Source organism: Vidua chalybeata, chromosome 8 (assembly GCF_026979565.1).
Source record: "Vidua chalybeata isolate OUT-0048 chromosome 8, bVidCha1 merged haplotype, whole genome shotgun sequence".
NCBI classification, from domain to species: Eukaryota; Metazoa; Chordata; class Aves; order Passeriformes; family Viduidae; genus Vidua; species Vidua chalybeata.
Window position 1 is genome coordinate 34931225 of NC_071537.1, and position 23077 is coordinate 34954301.

The window sequence follows — 23077 nt, forward strand, 5'->3', positions numbered from 1 at the left end:
TTGCAACTTAAAGTACTTGCGGGTTCTTCATTTGTGTTTCCCATATTAAAAAAAAAAAAAAGGTATTAAATGTACTTCTGAATTAATTTCCCTTTCCAGGCTTTTGATGTACAGTAAAAATAGGCTTTGAAATGCTGTGTGAAAAGGCCTGGGAGCTTTTACCTTTTCACAGGAAAAATGTCAGAAACGTCAGGTTCTGCCTTAACTGCCTTCTCAGAGGATTCCTTGAATAACTTCTGAAATGTTCAAGTCAGGGATTTCTCAGGCAGCGAATGCTGTGCATATAATTGTTCATGCATCTAAAACAGTTCCACGTTTTGATGAGGTTGCTTGTGCTCAAGGATTTGTTCTTATCCACTTCCAGGACGGGGACCCAGGAGGTCTTTAAAACATTTTGTTTGAAAGTGTGGCACATGCATGAAAAGAAGAACTGTAAGCAGCCAGTTCATTTCTGAGTTCCAGCCCGGCACAGGCTTGTCCACTGAGTTCTGCAGGTTCGGAGAAGGTCATTGTTTTGTTCTGGTGTATTTAACCAGACGTGGCACCTCCAACAAGCAGTCTTGGTTTTTACTTGGACATTGCACTTTGAGGAACAAGCTGAAAATTTGAAGGGTAAAATAATGCTTAAATTAGTTCTGCCTTTAAGGGACAAATCCCAGGGCCTAGTGGTATGCAGATGGGTACAAAGGAATGCAAGGAGGGTCTGCCCCACACTCAGCATTTCTCACATAGCCAAGCAGTCATCTTGGATTTTTTTCTCTCTGTGTGACCTTCAAGGTAACAAATCCTTCATCTCCTCCTAGCAAAGAATGTAGGAAGTGGTATTAGTTCCATTTAGTTACTGATGGCTGAAGCACAGCGTTAACTAACTAAGCCAGCCATGAACCTGCTGGGATAACTCAAGACTGCAACAGGATTGAACTGGATCTTCCTTTATAAAGGCTTATTGGCTTCTTTGGGCCTTTTTTGAGACAGATGCTTGTAGATGTCTTTACTTAGTTGAGTTTCACAACAGGATTTGACAGATCAGGGGTTCTATAAGCTGTGTGTGAAAAAAAAATCCTGTCATTGCACAAAAAAACTGAGGTGTGGAAATGTCCCAAGTAATGACAAAATTGTTTCATTATGCAAAATAAATTGTAAAATTGCTTTTTATGCAATTTTCTTCTAATCTTATGGTTTTGATTAGAATTCACAGTGACTTTATAAATGAAAAGAAGAACAATTTATAAATTCCATATGCAAAAAAATATTGTATGTTACATGCTAAATTGTAACAACAGACATAAAATGCTTGGTGTCTCTATAGAGGCTGTGACTTTGCTTTAATGTCCTACCTAAGTTGTGTGAGAGTTTTTTTTTTTTTGTTTTTTTTTTTTTTTTTTTTAATTAAGGTGCAATGTACAGGACCCTCTAATTGCTGAGTGTAGGATTATTTGCAGTCAACACAGAGGCTGAAACAGTCAGTCATTTAATTAGAGCTCTGACATTTATTAAGTTATTGTAGTATTGATTGGTGTTTACCTTATAGCTTGGCTTCTTTTTTTAATATTTCTATAGAGAATTGATTTTGATAAATGTGCTATTCTTTTTTTAACTAAAACTGGTTTTGGATGCATAGAACTACATCAAAAGCTGTTTATCACAGAGTCGTGGGCAGCTTTAGACCAGAGACAGGGAAGAAATTCTTCCCTGTGAGGGAGGTGAGGCCCTGGCACAGGGTGCCCAGAGCAGCTGGGGCTGCCCCTGGATCCCTGGAAGTGCCCAAGGCCAGGCTGGATGGGGCTTGGAGCAGCCTGGGACAGTGGGAGGTGTCCCTGCCCACAGCAGGGGCTTGAAATGAGATGGGCTTTAAAATCCCTTCCAACCCAAACCATTCTGTCATTGTGGGATGGACAAAGAAAATCATGCTAGTAGATTGGATTTTTAAATTTTTATTTATTCCTCCCAAGGTTGTTCAATGACTATTTGGGAACAGACACATCCCATGAATCAAAACATATGCTTAACTTCTGGCCACAGACCTTTAAAAATGGGAATATTGGCCTAAGTACTAGAAGAGATTAGATGATCACTTAAGTAGTTCTGCCCATATCTTCCTTACACTCTACTGATCAGTGCACCTATCAGGTAAACATTTGTGGACTTTCAGAAGTATCAACAAAGTGAGAACAAAACCCTTCTCAGAGTATCCATATAGTCCTTTAAGATCAACTTGACAAAGTCTGGAGCTTATGGAATGCCTGCAGTCTTTGTTGCTGCTGGCAACATGTACCCCCAGGGGCTTGGCTGGAGACTGGTTCCTGAGTCCTGCAGGGCTGTGCAGATGTTGTGGTTTGCACCTGTGTACCTTGGGCTGCAGAAGGGTCTGGCGTGCCTGGGACGGTCACAATCCCCTGCTGCTACAAATGAAAAAACCAGTGGTGATATGGCCACGTGTTCCAGCTGAGAATCTGCCCGCAGCTGTGTCCTGGTTTAGGTGGAAATCCAGCAGAAAAGATTTTCTGTGCATGTGGGTTTTTGAGACATTCAGCTAATGTTGTTTGCCAGTGTGTGAAATAGATGGGCCTGCATTATTTCCAGTACCCAGCATTTATCTTCAAGCTATCCAGTGTTAATTAAAAATACTTAGTTTCACTCAGTGGAATATTAATAACACTGTGACTTAGTGCTTATAAAATGTTTCAAATGTTAAAAATGCATTGAAATAGGAGCTGGATATTGCTTTTAGGATCTTCACAAGGGAGCCATATAGCTGTTATTATATATATTTTACAGGAAAAAAACAGTAGGTGAGTGCAGGATAACTTTTCAGGCTCACATGCCTGATTTTGAAAATCCAGACCCAGAATAATGTGCATAATTTTCCTAGCCCTTTTCCTAATTCAGTCACTCTGTACAAGAAGGACCTATTTCAGGATAGGCGTGTCAGTCACCAGGAGGGTTTCAGTGCCGAGCAGATGTGGAGTATTTCAAGTGCAGACGTGCGGGTTCCACGCTGGGGAGTGAGAGCTGTGCTCTGCTGAGCGTGGAGCTGCTCAGGTCACCTTTGGTTTCGCTGTGCCAGCATTTCAGTGGACGCTTGTCAGACACTACATCTGCTCTTCTGTGGTTATTCAAGAATGCAATCACCTGGTGTAGCTGTTAGTGTCACATCCAGGTCGAGTCTGAGTCTGCAGGGGAACACACACCCGCAGGAGGACTTCAGGTCCCAAGGGCCAGTGGGGCAGAAGCGGGAGAAGGCAGCTTGAGGTCGCTGCTCTTTGGGAGTGTTCCCACAGGAGACTTTGTAACCAGCTGTTCCCCTGACTGGAAAAGACTGCACATGGTTTAGAAGTCTTTGTAAGTAGGATTTATCCAAACAGTAGTGTGGGGTTTTTGATGTTTAAGTTTCTTTAGGGAAGAATGAGAGTCTGCAGTTATGAGGTTACCTGCAGTCTGGACTTGTCCATATTCTACAGCCTGAAGCTGCATTTACAGTGCATTTGTAGTGTATTTTATTTCTTAGGGAAAGCATGAGGTGAAGAATAACTTCATTTATAGTTAAATTTGCTTTCTAGACATTGACTATTATGTTAAGAATTTGAAAGTAAAGTATTTCTAACTTGTTCACTGTTCAATATTTTATGCCACTTGCTGCCTGAGGTTATTTCAGAATAGCTGCTTCAAAGATTTAGGTTAGCTGAAAGCCAGTTGTATCATTAGTGGCCACCTTTGAAGTTACAGATTACCAGGGAATTTGAAAAATATCCCAATATTTTACAATGATTTTGTCTTTGTAGAAAAATAGGCTCTAAATATAAAACTTCCAAAGGATATGCCAGTGCATTTTTGTAGTCAGAAAATGCATAGGCATAAGCTGAGCTGTATCCACCCGAGTTTTTCCTGGCCCTGTTTACCTGGCAGTTCAGAAGGGATCATTTGTTGTCAAGGTTGACAAGAGGTTGCAAAGCATAATAGAGGAGTCATTATTTACATTGGTTCCTGTACAAGCCTTGGTACAAGAAATGATGGCATTGCTGTGGAACACAAGTGGGTATCCACCTCCAGGGATTCCTTGAAGGTTTTAAGGTGAAATTCAGACCTTTCTCCAAGACCTGGTTTTGATCATCTGTTCCCTGCAAAGACTATAGCCAGTTTCAGAGATTGAAGGTCATAGGAGATTTTCTAAATATCCCTGAAAATACTAGCTCAGTTTTAAAAGTAGTTTTTCCTTTCAGTTGATACAAAATGTGCTAATAATTCTTGGCATTTATGACATTGCACATTCAGTTTTAATGTAAGAGTTCTTTTCTTGCCACCTCTAGTCTTAATTTTAATATTAAGCATATTGTCCTGTTCACAGGTTTCTTTAGTAAGGAAATAACTCTGATTGAAATATGATACATAGATAATAAGCTTATACTCCTGCGTGCCTACCACAATATTACTACTTCCATATTAATTTTGATGTTATTTATAAAATGACACAGTCATGTTCATATAATAGAGACTTCTGGTGCTTGGTAAATGCTGTGGTCATTGTACATAGCTATTGCTTAGCATTTATGACAGCCTGGCTCTTTGTGCTGTAAATGTCATGTGTGCTGACTTTGTGTAAAGCACCACTATTTGTGGTGCTTTCCTTTGGGCCAGGGCAGTCCAAGGTAGTCAGCAATGATTGCTTGCTTTAGGCAAGCAAAGTTCATCAGGCATTTTGTATTTTCATGTAGTTTCTGTACTAACAGGAAAAAAAATTCTAACCAGCTAGGAGGCACAGCAGTATTATGGTAATATTGTAGGGAAAAAAGGCTGAGGGGTCCAGTGAAGTGTGAAGTACACTTTTCAAATAGGTAACCACGATAGAAGCACTTTGCTTATAGGTGGAAATAAAAAAGTTAAAATTGTTTAGAAAGTAAAACCGATTCTCTTCAGACCTCTCAAATATCTCAGTCTTCTAGATGCTGAGGATGAATGTGCTGTGGAATGGAGAGATTGCCATTTCATGGGCGGTGTTTGCATTGCAACATCTTGGACATTTTGAAATTCACCCATTCTGTTTCACAGAAGGAAAATGGACACTACAGACAAAAGCATAACCACACTGCATCGTGGGCACCTGAATTTATACGTTGTTTGTAGAGAGAAAACATTATTTTCACATGAATAGGGTATTAATGAATTGCCATAAATATTACTGTTGTTATTATTATTATTATTACTAATCATCATCATCACCACCACCATCATCATCGTCACTATCATCATAATTCTGTTCATGCTGTTGATTACACTGGGAGTATTACAACAATTCAGAAGTTAAGAAGTGTTTATTTTGTTCCTGTACACTGCTTCTAAAACATATGTTTTGACTCAGCAAATTATGCTTAATATCACAAATTGGCATTCTGTGAACATTGTGGTACTGGCTCTTGAAATGTATGAAAAATTTGAAAACTCCTTCAGCGTGTGTGAATTACCAAATGCTCTGATGCACTGGGGACACAGAGGATGTGCTTGCTGAGGGATCCCAGCCAGCCACTGATTGTTTTCTGTCCCTTTGATTGCAGACTGACAAGGCAGAGAGAAGCAACGCCCTGAATGTTGCCATAGATGGTATGTGCAAGAAGACCAGAGACCTCCGCAGACAGGTGAGACCTGGGCAAATGAAAGGTACAAAAAGGTCTTGAGGGATTCTTTTCCAATTTGCTATTTTCAGTTTATGCATTTTGAAAATAATATTTTCTTTTCGATAACAAAAATGTATTAAAGACAATTGCACCATTCCACAGAATATTTACATGCCAGTTTTCAAAACTCTGGGAGAAAACCCTGCTAAATGATTCTGGTTGAATATATATCTGTGTGTATGCATGTCTGAAGATATTTGCTGTAGATAAATATCAGTAACGTACTCTAGCCATCAAGATTTGTTTAATTTTCAATACACTTGAATTATTACTGGTTGTTGCAGCAGACACCTTGAAGGAACTACTGAGTCACTGTGTGTGGGTCTTTACAGCTGTGACAACTCTTACCACACAGGAGGGTCTTTGGAACGTCCAGTCCCCAGTCTACCCCCATTTTACATCCCAGTGTCCTAAAACTAATGTGAGACGTGGACCAGAATCCACAAGGACAGAAGGTTAGCAGTAGACACCAGCTGTGTTTATACCCTTTCTCTGTAATAAATACCTTTGAGAAAAACTGCAGATTATGCTGGATGTGTATAATGTGCCTTTGCAGAAAGAAAACCCCTAGAAAGTCAGTAGTTCTTTCAGCCAGGCTGCCCCAACCAAGTGCATGAAAATTTACAGCTACAAACAACTTGAGCACACCTCTTTCATCCTGTCTCCAGCTTGGGCTTTTGCTCAACTCCCTGGTGGAAGACTACCCCTCCCAACCTTATGTTCAGTCTCACAAGCCAGCCTGTGCTTCAAGATGAGGAATAAATTCCTTCCTGCTCCCATAATCAGCCAGGGGAAGCCTTGAAAAATAAGAAGAATATAATATAAATACAGTGTTTACAGCTGAGTAGCTATCCAGTTTCTGCTTACATTCTGTCCAAAATGTGTTCAGTGCAGAGACCTGCATCACCAGCTCAGTGTGTCTAGGAACCCTTCCATTCATTTTCTTCCATGAGTTAATTAAACTCCATCTTAAAACACTTTATTGACTCTGTTACAGTGGTTAAAAGCTGTTAACTGATTCAATTTGTGTCTTTCTGTAAACCTTTGGAAAATGTTCAGACTGAATGTAATCATGCCCAATTTATAGTCAATCTAGAACCAGTAATTTCCTCTTACCAGAACAGCTCTGTGCTTCTTGACATTTTTTCTACTGGAAAGCATTTATGAGAAATATTTTATATCTTTCCTTCAATTCTATGTTCATACATATGAATTGCATAAGAATTGTTTTAGGAAGAGTGCTTACTGCATGCCTAATTCCTGTTCTGGGAGACATGAAATTGTGAATTTTGTGCCTGCAGATATTGCAGTAGAGTCTTATTTGCTTTCACTTACAAACATTTGTTACTCCGTCTCCCAGCAATTTTACGAGAAACATGAAAATTGTTGTTTGCTCTGCTCTTAAAGCTTTTGTAACACTGTATTTTTCAATGATAATGTGCACCTTTGCTGGTATTGTGTCAGCGCTCTCAGTGCATTCTGGGCTGTGCTGTGAAGTGTACTCTGCTTTCAGTCGTGACTGGGACTGCCTCTTCAAAATTTGGGTTAAAGATGAAACCTTATAAAGATGAATTTTTAAAATCTCTTCAGTAGTGCCCAATAACCCAAACCATCAGAGAGGTGCTGTCCCAGCCAGCAGCCTGGCTGTGGGTTATACCATGGGCCCCTTTGGAACACCTTTGCACATCACAGCAAGGGCAGTGAAGGAAGGCTTGTGTCTGGCAAGAGTGAGGGCAAAAGTAGCTGTCCCCAGAACAGGATATTCTGGGAGCTGTAGAAACTCTCTGGCTTTTCAAGGGAACTTACTTGCATTCATTTCAGGAGCTTGGCCAGTACTTCTGGGGATTTTAAGCTGTTCAGCTTTGTTTTGATTTGTTCTTGTGTTATGCTGGAGGTGTGCTTGTCATTTCTGTGTGTGCAGTTTTACCTGGATCACTGCTTCCCTGCCGAGGAGAGCTGTACGGATATTTAGGAAGGAATTGCCCATTCATTCCAATTTGTAATTATGTGAAATTACCATACTCACTTCTTGCCTCTCAGTTCTTTCCCAGTGTAGCGTGAATGGACTGCAAAGATTTCTCCTGTGGCTGGTCTGCAGTTCTGGCTGGTTGGTTCCTTTAATAAATGTTATTCCTGGTGATATTCTTATATTTTTACGTATCAGCTTCATCATGAGTAGCTGTTTCTGGACACAAAAGAGATGGCTTTCCTGGCTCCCCTTCGAAAGGGGAAGGGGAGATCCCTCAGTAATAACTGCTCTGAGCTTTGTCCAGGACTTTTGCCAGGGTAGTCTGGAAAGGCAAGAGGTGAGTAGAGGCCAACAGAGTTTTTTCTGTGCTCATCGGTACTGATGTTGAGTAGTGCTGCAAACAGCTGCTGGCATTTTTTTCTCTACCCTCTGCTGTTTTTGACAACCTTATGTCCCATGTTTTATAAATGACATGTTCCTGTGTTATTTTTTTAATGCATTTTGATATCAAACCTAAAAATTGTCCATACTTCTGTACCAGTCTACTCAAAGGGTAAGACCTTGCATCTTAAGAAGAAAACAATTTGTCAGACATCATCCTCCCCCTCCTTTCCCTTTTTTACTGGTGTCTCTTTTACTTAAAAATACAAGAAGAAGTTTAATTATAGCACAGTGACTTCCCTAGCATTGCGTGCTGGCACTACTGATGCTGTCCTTTGTTCACATGCCTCCCTTCTGCCTTTTAGCATTTTGCCCTACAGGTGGCCAGAGTCAGAAACAGACTTACTGAGTCATGGAAGAATTGCTTGTTAGAATTAGCATGAAAAGAAATAGATATTGCCTCAGATACTACTTTTTTCTTTTGTCTTTTGTCTTTTTCTTTTTTTTTTTCTATGTTGTATCTCTTTGTTCTTTAATGCTACACAAGCCATCCTTTGCAACTCTCAGCTTTGTGTATTCCTTTGCAGAACTGCAACAGGAACATAATTTCAAACTTGTTTGTGTTCAGCAAAGACACAGCATTATCTTTGTTTTTTTGAAGAAGATGCGATTTGCTACATAATTGCAGGATAGAGCATTTCTTAGAACGAAATAGTAATGATTATTTCTGTGTGAAAGGTTAATTAAGCCAAGAAAAGCAGTGAAAAGCTATAGCAAAGAATTATGCAATGAGAGATAAAATTAGCCTGCTGGTTTGAAATTGGGTATCTCAAGCTCACCACAAATGTGCCTGAGGTTATTGTGGTGACACTACACTAAGGCTGTGAAAGTCCTGCAATCTGGGCTGTACAGAACTCCAGAATATTTCTGCTGGAGATAATCAATCATTGCCCATGGATATGATGGTTCCACAACTTTTTCTTGTTGTTTTTTTTGTAAATTGATAGATTAATTTTTAAATTCTGACTCTTCAAGGTCACATTCATGTACCTAATTTACAGGTAAGAATATCTGTTTTCGTTAGTGGAGCCTTTACAACAGAGAAGTCTTAGCAGGTAACTTGGCAGGACTGGAGGTTCGATGTATTATATTTCTAGTAGTGAAACTTTCTAATAGTTTTTTGTATTTTAATTTCAGCTTGAATAAAGCTGAGAATGTAAGAAATCCTATTTTGTGTACGAATCCCACAGCCTCTGCCTTTGCAAATTACTTTGCAGAACATACAGCGTATCCAGACAGTATAGCCTAATGTGATGGGCTGCAGTAGGTTAGGAGACAAAGAAACCATTCCAGACATGAATTGCCTGTGTTTGTTTGGAAGGTTTGTCTGCCCCTCTGGTGAATCAGGGTGGGCTGACTTTAGTTGGTGAGGCTATCCAAAAGCAAGTGGTGGAATTCATAATCAGATCTTGTCTGATAATCAGCAGATTTCTCCACTGTTCCTTCTGCTGTGCATGGTCACTGGCCTACCTACAAACACAGCAGCAGCATCAAAAAGATTGTGTTTTTTTTCTATTTTTCTTGTGGTAGGAGTTTTTACTTCTACTGAGTTTTCACACAGATACATTGGAGCAAAATGCCAAGTGAAAACAGCAGTTTGGCAACAGTGTGATGAGCTTAAAAACATTTAGTGTCCTTTTCAATTCCAATCAAAATCTTTTCGATATATTGTAAAAATGCTGGATTTGGAGTAGGAAATTCAGTGCATTTGATAATTAAACTGCATTTCATGTATTGTTCCAGTTGGCATGTTTGTTGTAGTGCTGCGTGATCTAAATGAGCAGCGTTCATGTGTAGGTAACATGCAAAATAACCTCTTGAGTGAAGTAATGTCCCAGTGATTGGTTACAAGCGACCATGAAGCCTAATTTAAGACAGGTCATTTATAGCAGAATGTTATACTTCTTTAATAATTTAAGTTAGAAGTTTAAGAACAATTAATTTAAGCAGAGAAAACTGAACTCCAGCCTCATTTATAGATCCTCTTGCTCTATTAATACATTATCAGGTGGCACAATCAGTCATCTCATTCCCATAATTACCAGGAAAGCTGCCATTCTGCAAACCAGACCGTATTTCCCAGAAAGAAAATACTGTGGTAATTTTGCAATTATGAAATCATGGGATATAGCTATTTTGTGATTACAAACATGATTAAATTAATATTTTCTTTGTAAAATTAAATAGCCTTCTCCCTTGGCATCTGAATTACAAGGGAGAATACCCAGGAGATACGAGGTCTAGGCTAACTAATTTTTCACATGTGCAATGACTTAAGTAGCCCATTCATCAAGGAAGGGGAATATTGGTTTGGCTCCCTTGATTTCAAGAGAACCAGTCTATGATGTAGTGTTTTATGTATCTGTACAAACACTTACAAACAGGCATATTTACCTAGTGGCATATTAAAGTTTTCCTTAAAATTAAATACAGTTTTCTGTGTAATAAATAATTTGTAGCTGCCATAGGTTTCAGACCTATGGTGCAAATAACGCATGAATACAGTGTGTATGTGTTTATGTTATAAATAGGAATGGACAATACCTCCAGCAGACTTCAGTGAATTCTCCAGTTAGCAGGTACTGATGTACTGCTTTCTTTTGCAGCTCCGGAAAGCCATTATAGATCACATCTCAGACTCCTTCTTGGACACCACTGTTCCACTGCTAGTTCTCATTGAAGCTGCTAAAAATGGAAGAGAGAAAGAAATAAAGGAATATGCTGCTATATTTCGAGAACATACCAACAGGCTTGTGGAGGTATGTTTGATGGAATTGCACTTGTTTGGAATATATGGTGTAAGTGACTTGCCACTGAACACTCCGTTTGCTGGCAGATATCAAAAAATGTTTAAGGCTGGCATTTCAGGAAAGAATAAATAAGTGGCCTTGGGTAATAGTAAATGTATTCCATTTTCTTGTAATGGTATGTAGTAAGACAGAGGGCTTTGTCCTTGCGTAGCATTTCATTGCATAGAAATGAGATGGTGCGGAATTGTAATTTGAGAAATCAGCGTAAGCCTTTCCACCAAGGTGTTCAGTGGGAACTTGATTAAATGTGTGTTTCTGGGAGTATTAGCTCGCAGTGTTCAGGATCCTGCTGCCCAAAGTACAGGAGGCACCGTGTCAGTGCCAGCTGTTTGCCAGCTTTCTCCCTCGGAACGTCTGGGACCTGTGCAGTGACCTGCTGGAGGGGAGGTGGGGCTCTGACCCAGCCTAGGGCCGGGAGCTTGCTGGCAGAATCACTGAATATTCCGGGTTGGAAAGGACCCACAGCTCCTGCCTGTGTGCTAAGAGAATCCCCTGCACACATTGGAGACTCAGTATTCATCTCTAAAGGATGTACTTCCTCATTGCTTATAAATGATACTCCTTCAGCACTAAGAGGTTTGCAGATACAGCTGGGGGGAGATTTTTGTTTGTTGGACAGTCAGTCCTGCAGACTAAATATACACGGACCTAAACTCATTTGAACTGGAGCTTGGAACACTGCTGGAATACTGAAGTCAAAAATTCACAGCACTATCATCTCAAGTGCCTGGAAGGAACGCTTTAATAATTTTTTGTGGGGTTTTTTAGCTTTTGGTGCTTTCATGTGCAGTAACGCAAAAATGGGGAAAAAATAAATTAATTCACTCTGCAGCTGAAAATTTACTTAGGAAAACTATTTGGCTCAGAATGAATAATTAATCTTGAGTGACCTAGAGATAATGAAAGAAAAGTAGGTAAAGAGCTAAAGTAAAAAGAGGGTATTGCATTTATGTTTCTCTTCATGGTCATGTGATTACAAAATAAGAAAAGTTGTTATTCTTCGATTTACAAGAATATCTGATTTTGATTGTGCTGCAAAATCAAATGACAGCTGAAACACAAACTCAAAGTTGGAGGTTTTTCCAATTTTTAATACTGAAGCTAAACCATCCTGAAGTGACTTCATTTTTAGAAAGAACAGGTGATCATGGAAGACCAAATAACTTGACTGAATTTCTGAGTCCAGTTGAAATACCCAAATCATTATTCATTTTAGAGGGTGTAAGCCTAAGATCCAGAATTTGTTTTCTTTCATGGGTTTGAATTTGTGTCCCAAATGCAAGAACTAGCTGGCCATGAGAGTGGGTGTGTGATTAGAGAGACTGATGGCTGCACAGATTCACTGCCTGGAATAATCCACAGCCTGATCTTGCTGCATGTGTGAATATACAGTGTGTGTGTACATATTTATATTTATGCTGTGACTCAATGTGCTGCCTACAGTGAAGAGAACTTACTTCTAAAGAGAGACTGTACACAGTGCCACCTCGTATTGTTGAATTAATTGTTCCAAATGTCACTTTACTGGGGATTATATTGTGGGCTGCTATTCAAATTAACTTCAATTTTACTTTATGTTGTCTTCTGGATATCTAGTAGAAGTAAGTATCTTACTTAAAAGTTGCTTACATTGGTTTAATGCCCTTACCAGTATCTCTAAGCAAGAGCTTGATTGATGGCTTTTTGATAAACTGTATTTATCAACTGCTAAACTCTCCAGCAAATTAATTAGGTGGTAGTTGTACTGCATCCATCTGCCTGAGACTATCAGAGGTAAAACAGAACAATAATGAAAAAAAAAAATCAGCTAAACAAGTGGCCACAAAAGGGCTTTGTGGAGATAAACAGATTTATCTCATTTTTGAGAAAAATGCAGTCATTTCTGACAGCTTCATGTAAGTGAGAGATATATGGCAGCTTTTTTTGGGAAATGTGTAATACCAATTAAATTTATCTAAATGTAATAACTTTTAAATATTTTAGAGCAGTTACTGTAGCAGTTCCAAATGGAAGCATATTTGGATTTTACTGGCCACTACAGCGGCCTAAACCATGTTAACCTGAGAATATGTGTGTTTTTAAATTGATATAGTGGAGCACTGCACTCTTGCTTTCTCAAGGAAGATAGTATAGACAGACTTGGATCTGAGTAGTTGTGGTTTCCAGAAGATGCCTGGAGCCTGGATTCCAGCTGAACACGGGGCCATGGATAATGCACGTGCTGTAGAAGTCAGGTCTAGCTAAAAGTGCTACCCAAAGCAGGGAGCCTCATTCTGCCAGAAGGGCAGGACGGATCAAAAGGAGATGAGTTGCATTTGGATCCTTGTTATTTATGTTACCCCTTTGTGTAAAACAGAAATTATGTTTCTTGGTGAAAATTCTAGTGTATAAGCATCACTTGTCCCCTTGGGACAGGTGCCCAGCCTTTAACCAGGGAAGTGTCCCACAGCATGCTGTTGTCTGCTCTCTGTGAGATTTGGAGTTGGATGACAGGTGAATTCAAGATCCAATCCAGTGTAAAATTCCCATAACTTAGGAGGAAGTTTCCAAGCATTACTGTATTTTATTAAGGGGTTCTTAAATGAGAGGTATGATCTGCATGTTTGCAGGGGAGGCCTCACATTCTTTCCTTGCTTGTTTATTTCCTGCACTGATATGAGAGCCAAGAAACAAATTCCCTTACAACTTGGATGTTATGGAATACAACTCCAAAAGCCAGTGGTATGCTATTGCAGAAATCGGCTTCATCTCTGCTACTGAAAATAAATTTAAGTATTGAAATGTCAGGTCATGAGTGGCATGTACCTGGCTACGGAATACTAAGAGACAGTAGGTGTAGTTAAAACATTTTAAAACCTAAACAACTAAGAAAAATGTTGCAAAAAAAGGCACAGAACAGTAACTGTTCCAGAGAAGGCTGGTGGTGAGGGAGATGAGACATCAGGCTTTTGAACTGCAACTATGAAAGCAGTTTTACCATCTAGGTGTAGTTGTGACATCCAGGGAGTTGGGTGGCTTGTGGGCACCAGATGATAGAGCAAAGGCCAGTGATGCAGGCAAGACTGTGCATATTGTTAAATACACAGTACCTTGTTTAGCAGGTTAAAAAGGTGGTTTTTTTTTCTTTTGTCAGCTGCCTTTGTGGGGCATGCCCAACACAGAGGAGCTGTTGCAAGCTTTGAGAGGTGAAAACCAGCTCAGATGCTGGCAATCCCTAGGTTTTGTCTAGGGGAACAAAAGCTAAGGAAAAAGCCTATTTGCATTCTCAGTGTGCTTTGTTTCTGACTGTAAAGCCTCCAGGTGTGGGTCTGAGCCCACTGTAAACCTCTGACATCTGGAGCATCCTGTGCTAAAGACTTTCACACCCTGACCACCCCCACAAATGATCTTTTCTTTTGCTGTCTGTGTATTCTGGTATCATAAGAGAAAATGAACACCAGTCCCTATTTTCCTTCTCCATGCCACTTACTCTTTCATTTTTTATTGTTTTCAAAGTATTTATGGCCTCTTAAAAATGTCCTTATTTGGAAGCCACAAAAGGATCTGATTGCTCCCTTCCCTGTACCTTTTCCAGCACCTTGCAGCCCATGAGGTGGGAGGGCAGAACTGTGCATGCTAATCAATACCGTCAAGATTTTTCATAGAATCACAGAAACTGTTGCTTATTTCCTCACAAAATTACTCACTTTTAATCTCTCTAGACTGAATTTCATCGCTATTACTGTTTAGCCATCTAGTACCATTGCATCCTTTTGCAAATCTTCATTAGTTATTTTATTTACTGCTCCAAATAACTTGTTAAAATATGTGCAAACAAAATTATAAAAAGTTAATGCAGATACCGCAGAAATTCCTGGCTCACAGCTTTCTCCCAGTTTCCTGCTGATTTGTTCCTGAGGCTGAAACAAGTGATGCTAATCTGTCTGAATCACCCGAGAATTTGGGGGTTATTCAGCCACCCTAATTCTTGGAGGAGTCTGGCATCCACATGCCTGGATCTCATACACAGTAGTCCAGATCTTTCATTCTTCCATTGCTTTCGTGTATGAAAACAGGGGTGTCCGTTCCAGTTTATTTTAATATCGCTCTTCTAAAAGATATTTATAGCATAAGGAAGATTTATGACTATTTCCTTTTCATTTAAAAAAGGTAACTTGTTGCACTTGAAGATATATGCTGTGAAATTAGCTGTGTAATGAAAAGCAATTCTCTCCAAATTAAGGAAAAAGTGGTTTTTAAAAAAGTGTAGGTTTTCCTGAATCCAATCATGAGTTCAACTTTAGTGAGTCTCCTCTTATAAAAAGCAGTGTCTCAGCTCTGTCCTGTCAGTGTTCCAGCTGAACATGTCCCACACACTGGCAGGCTTCAGAGCAGTTGTTGAGCTGGACTGATGATGTTAGTGTTGCACCAAAGTTGAATTTGATAATAGTGATTTGAAAGTGGAGGCAGAACAACATGTCAAAAGAGAGGATATTGCATTCTCAAAATAATCAGTGAGCAGTAATTTGAATCAGCACAGTGGTATTGCCTACTCTCATACATCCTTTGTCAATGTTATTCTGTGGCTCAGTTCTAAATATGCTCTTGTTGCCATATTGATTAAACCATCAGTGTTTAATTTTCCTGTCACAGTATTTCACTTGATTGCAGGAATTTATTAAATAAGTTTCTGAATCTGGACCACAAAGACCTGTGTATCTGTGTAGCCAGGTCCAGTCACATCAGAATGGATTTTATTATCGCAGCCAGCAAGTCCAGGGGTGATAGTAATGAAATGATTTTGATGTCATAGTGTTACATTTATTATCCAGGTGTTTTGTGGAGCAGTGGTTGGAGACAGGGACAGCACACACCCCGGCGTCCATGTGGCAAAGGAGGGAGTTCATTGTCTGAGCCCTGTTACGTCGGGGGTGGTCAGAACCCGCTGCCCTGCCCTGTGACAGCGCCCAGCTGCACCTTAGGGTGGAAGGGAATGGCTGGGATTCCTTCTGTCAGCCCAGGGGCTGCTTTGATGGAGCCGGCTGGGTTTCTTATTTATGGCCAAATGAAGTGCCCTGTACAGCCAGCTTGTACAGCAACAGCGCAGGACTAGGCTCTAAGTCCATTTTTAAGTAAAACAAGCCGTTGATATTTGTCTTGTTTCCAGTTTAAATGTTTCCTTATGTGCTCAGTTTAAAACCTGTACTAATAGTACAGGCCTGTACGCCCCACCCAGCAGTATTACTCCTCTCAGTGCTTTGCTTGTTTTGTCTGCTTTCAAAGTTAACAAATTCAAGCAGGTATTCTGAGATTTTATTGTGTTGGGCTTTTTTCAATTTAAAACCTCATCTACCCCACTGACTCCTAACTCAAGATAAAGATTTTCTGAAGATTTCTTTGATTACATGAAGTGTCTGTTTCTTCTTTGACTAAATGATTAATTTAGTGTGGATGCCTAATTTTTGGACGAGAGAAGTGAGGTGAGTAAATTTGTACCTGGAGAGCTGGCTGTTGGTCTATTTTGAGACGTGCATTACATTGCATTTTCTTACGCTTTGTATAGCAGTTTTAATCAGGCATATCCTGTATTTGAGGGCAGTTTTTGAATCTGTTTTTGAAAGATCAAGGATGTTTGAAGAGTAGATTATGAAATGTTTTGTATGTAAACACAATAGACTGAGTTGGTTATTATAAAAACAAAAATTCATCTTCTCACAAAGGTTAGTCCAACAGTGAATTTGGTATGGAAATTAGAAGAACTGCTTAAAATATCGACAGATTTTCTGTGGTTTCTGTTTTAATCTGAAAAGGAAGAATTCTCTAATAGAAACAAGAAGTCTTGAGAAAGAAGATACTTTTCCCCCCTCTCTGAATAGGAAATCTTAATTGAGCTAGGCTAAATTACTGCTACACTGGCTCGCTGCTCATACTGCAATGTAAGAAACAGACAGTATCCTCACAGGGCAGTGACCTTTGTAAATCGGCTTGAGCAGTGAGATCTCCTACACATCTCCCTTCTGAATTAGCTTCTGGAAGTTACAGGCCTTCCTTCAAAAATTGATTTAAGACATAGCAAAGTAATACAATTCAGGAGCATGGATATAAATCCAGTGAGGTACAAAACATCAGTGAGATGGAAAGACTGAACACCATACCAGCTCTGGGGCGATAATATTTCCAGAAACAGTAGTAACTAAATGTCTTCTTTCTTGTGTATTTAGGTTTTCTCTCTGCTGAGTTTATTAACTGCTCTGTGCTCGTAGCCTGGAGATTCTGCCTGCTGTTAAAAGGTGCACAGGCTTGGGGTGTCAGCCACACTTCCCAGGAGCATCAGCTGGGGCTTTGTGGCCAGCACTAGTATTGGAAAATATAGACAGTGGCGAAGGATTTGAGATACCGTGGCTAACATCTTTGCACTGCCATGGCTGCACAATAATTGCACACACCAGCGTGTCTCAGTTTGAAATGTGAATAGGGTATTCAGGTATGTGGAGGAAGCAGAATAGTCCTAGTTGCATAGTTAAAAAAACCCCAAAACCACATTAAACTGCCCACTTTGGCTATGATATTGGACACTTCCCACATATGAAACGAACACTCAGCTGCTGAAGTATTTCGATGAGCACCAAGGGTCGCGTTAAACATTCCTCTGATGGAGGTTATTTTAGGCTGCAGTGCCTTACATTCCTCATATACTGCATCAAATACTTCTAAGTCTGAATATTGATTATGTTACATTGAAAAAAGACCCCTAGAATATATTGCAGGATGAAAAAATAATTGGGTTAAGATTCTCTCTGTAGTCGAAGTCTTTGTTTGTGAGCCTTGGATAAAAAAATTCTTCAAAGATTTGGGTTTTTTTAGAAAATGTTTGTTATTAATGGGAATTCCATACTAAAATGCAGCAATTTTGAAAAAATATTTAAAAATGTGAAGATTAAGTACTTTCAGATTTGACACATTTAGGTTTTGCTTTGAAATACCTTTTAAATATTGCAATTAAATTACCAGTCTAGTTGTAATATTTGATTGTATAGAAACATTTTCGAAGTGTCTTCTAGGACATTTCAAAATTACCTCTGAATATAAACACCATTTTGAATTATGAAAATTAAGGCAAAATAATAATGAAAAGCTTTAAGGGACCCAGGTGTTCTTTCTAGTCCCCTCTAAGACACAGCTGTTTTTAGTGACTGGAATGTTCTGGCCTGTGGTTCACTTCTACCAAAGACAAAAGCAAATTCTGCTGTTGGGATAACAAGTATACAACAGTGAACAAAAGCCAGGTAACAGGAAGACCTAAATGTCACATCTAGAGGAGGAGAAAAGCAGGCCCTGTGTAAGTGGCAATTTCTTGTTTGGGGAAGCTGACAGACTGCTCTCCTGAGCTGATCCATCATGGGCATGTAATGCTTTCTGAGAGGAGGAGTGATAGGCTGGCTGAACTTGAGATTAAAAAAGGAATTTGATGGGAGCAGGGAAGAATGCTCTGATTATCTTTTCTTTTGGCACAGATGCAGATCTCCCACTGTGGTGTTTAAAGGTCAGCTATACCAAGCAGAGGCAGAGATTTAGCAGAAGTGGAGGTGCTGATGAAGTGAACTTTGTGTTTTCCAGCCCTTCTCTCAGTACATGAATACACCTTTGTCTCTGTCGCTTGATCTAATAATACTGACTTCAGATCTGCTGATACATAAATTTGACACTTCAGCCTGTGGCCTAATGCTTGCCAGTGTGTTTTTCAGTTCTGCCTGTATTGCAATATGATAGTGCTGGCTTCTGGGACTACAAACAAGGGACAGTAACAAACAGCACGTCTATTTAAGTGCATCAGTGTTGGGATGTGTTGATACAGAGCAGCAGAGGCGTGCAGGACACAGAGTGTTGCTCAAAAAAACAAGTTTGCAAGTTAGTGCAAAGATTTCCAGTGCAGAAAATGCACATCTATTAAAGGTGAATTATCCTTAAGAGAGCATTAAAAAAAATTAAGTTAAGAACTGTAAAGGATAAAAAGCCTTGAGTTATAAAAATGCATATTGTTTCTATTTCTATAAGGAAGTTGGGGTTTTTTATATACATAGATTAAAATTATTTTTTGTTTAATGCTATTAGAATTGCAATGCCATTTTGGCAAACAGTATGGAAGAACTTACATACGGTAAAATGAAATGTTTTCAGCATTTGCAGTTCATTTGCAAAATGTTTGCAAAATGAGGACAGTGGAAATTATAGTAAGTATCTGGTAACCAGAAATAATATTGACAGAAAATGAATAAGCATGCTCAAGAAAAGTCTTCCTTTCTCCCAGAAGGCAAATCACAGCCACTGGCTCTTGGACTAAGCTGTCTATGTCTGCCTCCTGTAGAAAACAGCTCTGCCAAAAGTCAGTTTTAACATGGAATCTGCAAAATCTAACAGGTTGCTTATTATTTTCTATGTGAACAGTAAATATTTCTCTTTAAGTACAATAGGAAGACTCTCACACTTCAGTCTGTTTTATTGGCGTGCATCTAAAAGATGATAGCTCTTCTTTGCCACCATGTCTGATTTTGTATGTAATTGCTACATCTTTCTATGTCAAATTTTAAATATAGTGACCCAGAAAATTGGGTTGAGAGCAACTTTCCATAAGTCTGGAAGATGCAACAAAAACATCCTAAACAAATCATCTCCCTTTTGCACTTTCCTGAGTGTACAACAGCTAACTTTCAAGCAGCCTGTGACAGCTGTTACTTTCACCTCTGAACATCCAGTACTTAAGGACTGCATTCTTTTACCTTACTCAGCTTTTACTTGGAGCTAAGGTCCATGGAAATAAAACCACTTGAACTCTGAAAACCAACAATCCCCCTGATTTGGTATCCAGTATTCACTTGCATCCTGTCAGATAGCAGCTTAATCTAAAATAGATTTAACAATCCTTTAATTTTGCCTTATCTATCAAAGTAGTGCATGTAGGAAGTCCTGTCAATTGGAAGACTCTGATTTCTTTCTGCCACCTTCAAATACAATCAGGAATAGAGTATTCTCAGCACCACTCCCATTTCTATCAGTTTTAATCCCAGACTGGTAAACATAAAATAAACAGAACATTTTAATCCTCCATTGCCTCTTTTTAAATATTGATTTTACTGAGCTATTGAAAAACAAAACTACTTCTGACAATGGCAACACATCAAAACTGCATGTGTAGAGGTCAAACTGACAGGTTACTGGAACATCTTTATTAACTTTCAGAATATCAGAAGAGAGAAGAATCTTTTATCATTCTCCTTTGGAGTATAATCAGAAGACAAGAAGCATGAATCCTGTTACGTGGAAGTTTTTAGTTTCAGGCTGTTCAGTGGTAAGGGTTTGCACCCTTACCAGGTGTAAGATCCAAGTCAAGGGCTTGTCAGTTTTTTGCTGTTGCTTTTGCTCTTACTATCCTTCTTTAACCCATAGTACACTTTCAGTGGTATGATCATATATGTCAAAATAGCAGATGAAGACTGTAAGCTGTAGAATAGATCCTTGTATATATTTTTGTGGCACAGTTTGTCTGTTAGTCGTGTACAGAAGCTTGCACAGCAGCTGTCCTGAGGATACAGGGTCCCTTTGCACAATGGGATCTGCAGGCACAGAACTCCAGTGTGGCTTTGTGCTTTGGAGCACATCGAACTGTGGAGCAGTTAGCACATGGAGATGAGGTTGCAGAACAGTGGTCAGCATTTTGGGAATAAAATGTATCTGCCGGCAGATTAGGATGCCATTTTTGTAAATAAGATAAGCTCTTTTAAGTGTGATCAATATTTAAAAATGGGAAGTGGATTTTCATTACATTACCATACTGATTAACCCTCCTCTCTTATGACACATCCTTTATTTTTTTTTTTTTTACTCTCAGTTAGTAAGCTAATGCTCTGTTTCTGAGAAGAAAATCCCCTAATTTTAGTTTGCTAATTTCTGTGCATCCTCAGTTTGTGTGATTGGGAATTCCCGTTCAGGCTCCCCTTGTTGCTGTGTGACTTTTTCACTTCCAGGAGAGACCTGTGTGCCACCTCTGGGCTCAGGCAGGGTTTGGTTAACAGCACACTGGGAACATGTGGGCAGGGGGTTCCTTCCTTGTAGCTTCTTCATTGTTCAGTTAAATCCAAAGACCTCCGTGGACCCATTTGAGTAACCTGACTGCTGACACTGCTAATTTTAGCAAGCCTGTGATTAGCAATACTGAACTAACCACAAAATAATAATAATAATAAAAAAAAAGGCACTACCTCATTTTCCTTAGAGATACTTTTTTTTCCTGCAGCTGTTTAAAACTAAAACTTTTGATGTCTGAAACACAGATGCAATGCTGATGAGCCCAAGAGTCATGTGTAAACCCCAGCTTTCCCATTTCAGTGAGTTTGCAGAGTCCCTCAGCAAACTGACCTGCTTGGCAGGAGGGTGTGAGGGTCCTGGGGGCAGTCTGCAAACCCTCTGCTGCCAGGTGTTGCTCGAGTTAGGTGGGTGTTTGCACAGAGCCTGCAACAGGTAAAGGTGGTTTACCTAAAGATGGTAATGGCATTTGAGGGAGAGGGTTGTGTGGAATTACTTCTAAAATTAAAGGCAGCACAGGAATGATGCACAAAGTCTTTAAATGCAAAAAAAAAGTGTTATGTTCTAATAGAAGCAATCTGGCAATAGTAATGGAGAAGTGGCAGGCAGATGGAAGGAGGCCTTTAAAGCCAGTTAACTTGTTTCTGGACGTTTTGGAGCTGGTAGATGGATGCTTAATGGCGAGCTAATGTGGTCAAGACAATGAATTAAGAAAAGTAATTAAAAAAAAAATCGGTTAAAGTCAGGCATGTAGTTCTAGGTGCATGAAAGCTTTAAGACTTTGAGCCTTGCTGTTTAGGGCCTCACAGAGTTCTAGCATTTTGCAGCGTTCTGAATTAATAATGCAAGTATTTTTGCATCTCTGTTAATTAATCAAATAAGATTCAACTTTCCTATTGCTGATTGAACTTCAGGTGATAAATGGTGACATTTTCATTAATCCTCTTAATCACAGCCTATATTGCATAAGTGTGAAGCAAGGGAACAAAAGATAAACAACCCAAAGATTTATCAGAGTTTCTGTGTGTGAGGGGCATGTTTCAGCAGCTGGAAATGTCAGGCACCTCGAGCAGTGTGCTGGGAGTTATGGGAGCTCCAGGGGGAGTGGACTCCCCAGCAGGACACACTGGTAACATCTGTGACACTGTACAGAGAGCTGACACAAGTGCTTTGGCACTGACTTCTTGCCTCTTATTACTGCAGAAACGAGATTTAGAAGTTCTTCAGAGTATTAGAAACTGTGATAATTGTGATTCCATTATAGCCCCAGAAGTCTCATCATTTTGATACATTGATCTGTAATGAGCCAGTCAGCTGTAACAGAATAATTCCAAAGGTGCCAAAAAAAGCACTCATCATCTAAATATTAACATCATTTTACTAAAGCTTGTGCTCCTCAAGTACCAAACAAGTCTCTCTGTTATTTGTTAGGGTTTGCTGGCTTGTTTTTATTTTTTCCCCTTGGAGTATGAGTGCTGTGACAGTTGTTAAAGGAGGAGGTTTTACTCTTCATAGTTTTAAACTGAAAGAGGGTAGGTTTAGATTAAGTAGGAGAAAGAAATTCTTCTCTGGGAGGGTGGTGATGCACTGGCACAGGCTGCCCAGAGAAGTTGCCCCATCCCTGGAAGTGCTCAAGACCAGGCTGGACAGGGCTTGGAGCAGCCTGGTTGGTGGGAGGTGTCCCTGCCCATGGCAGAGGGTGGATGATCCCTTTCAGCCCAAAGCATTCTGTGATTTATGAGTATTTTCCTGATGATTAAGCAACCATTTGGCTTGCTCAATTTAACTGCTTATCTAGGAGTCTTTCTGGTTATTTTACCACTGGCAAATGGCTTTTGAACCAGTATTTTTCTGCCACTGCCTGCGTGATGCTTTTTACAAGACTGTACTTTATAATATGAATTTCTCAATACATTGAAATAACTGATAAACATCTTTGTTCTGAAATGCAGTTTGTACACAATACCTAGAGGAGCTATGTCATATCCTGTATTTGAGACAAGAAAGCAAAAAGTAGGGCAAATTCTTTTATAATACTGGAGTAACAGCATAAATGAAATTTAAAAAAAAGAGTGGCTGGGGAAAACTAAATAAGGAAATTATCAGAAAACACTGTGGGAAGCCATGCA

At 39.5% G+C, this 23077-nt stretch overlaps 1 protein-coding gene across 7 annotated transcripts in view; it reads left to right on the plus strand.

Annotated features, from left to right (window-relative positions):
- The window catches only part of CTNNA3 (catenin alpha 3), a 430920-nt gene that overhangs the window by 240416 nt on the left and 167427 nt on the right, over positions 1 to 23077 (plus strand). For all 7 annotated transcript variants that reach the window (XM_053948596.1, XM_053948593.1, XM_053948594.1 and 4 more), the window contains 2 exons: positions 5550 to 5630; positions 10686 to 10838. In XM_053948596.1, coding sequence (XP_053804571.1) covers positions 5550 to 5630; positions 10686 to 10838 — 234 coding nt within the window. The remainder of the gene's footprint in view (positions 1 to 5549; positions 5631 to 10685; positions 10839 to 23077) is intronic.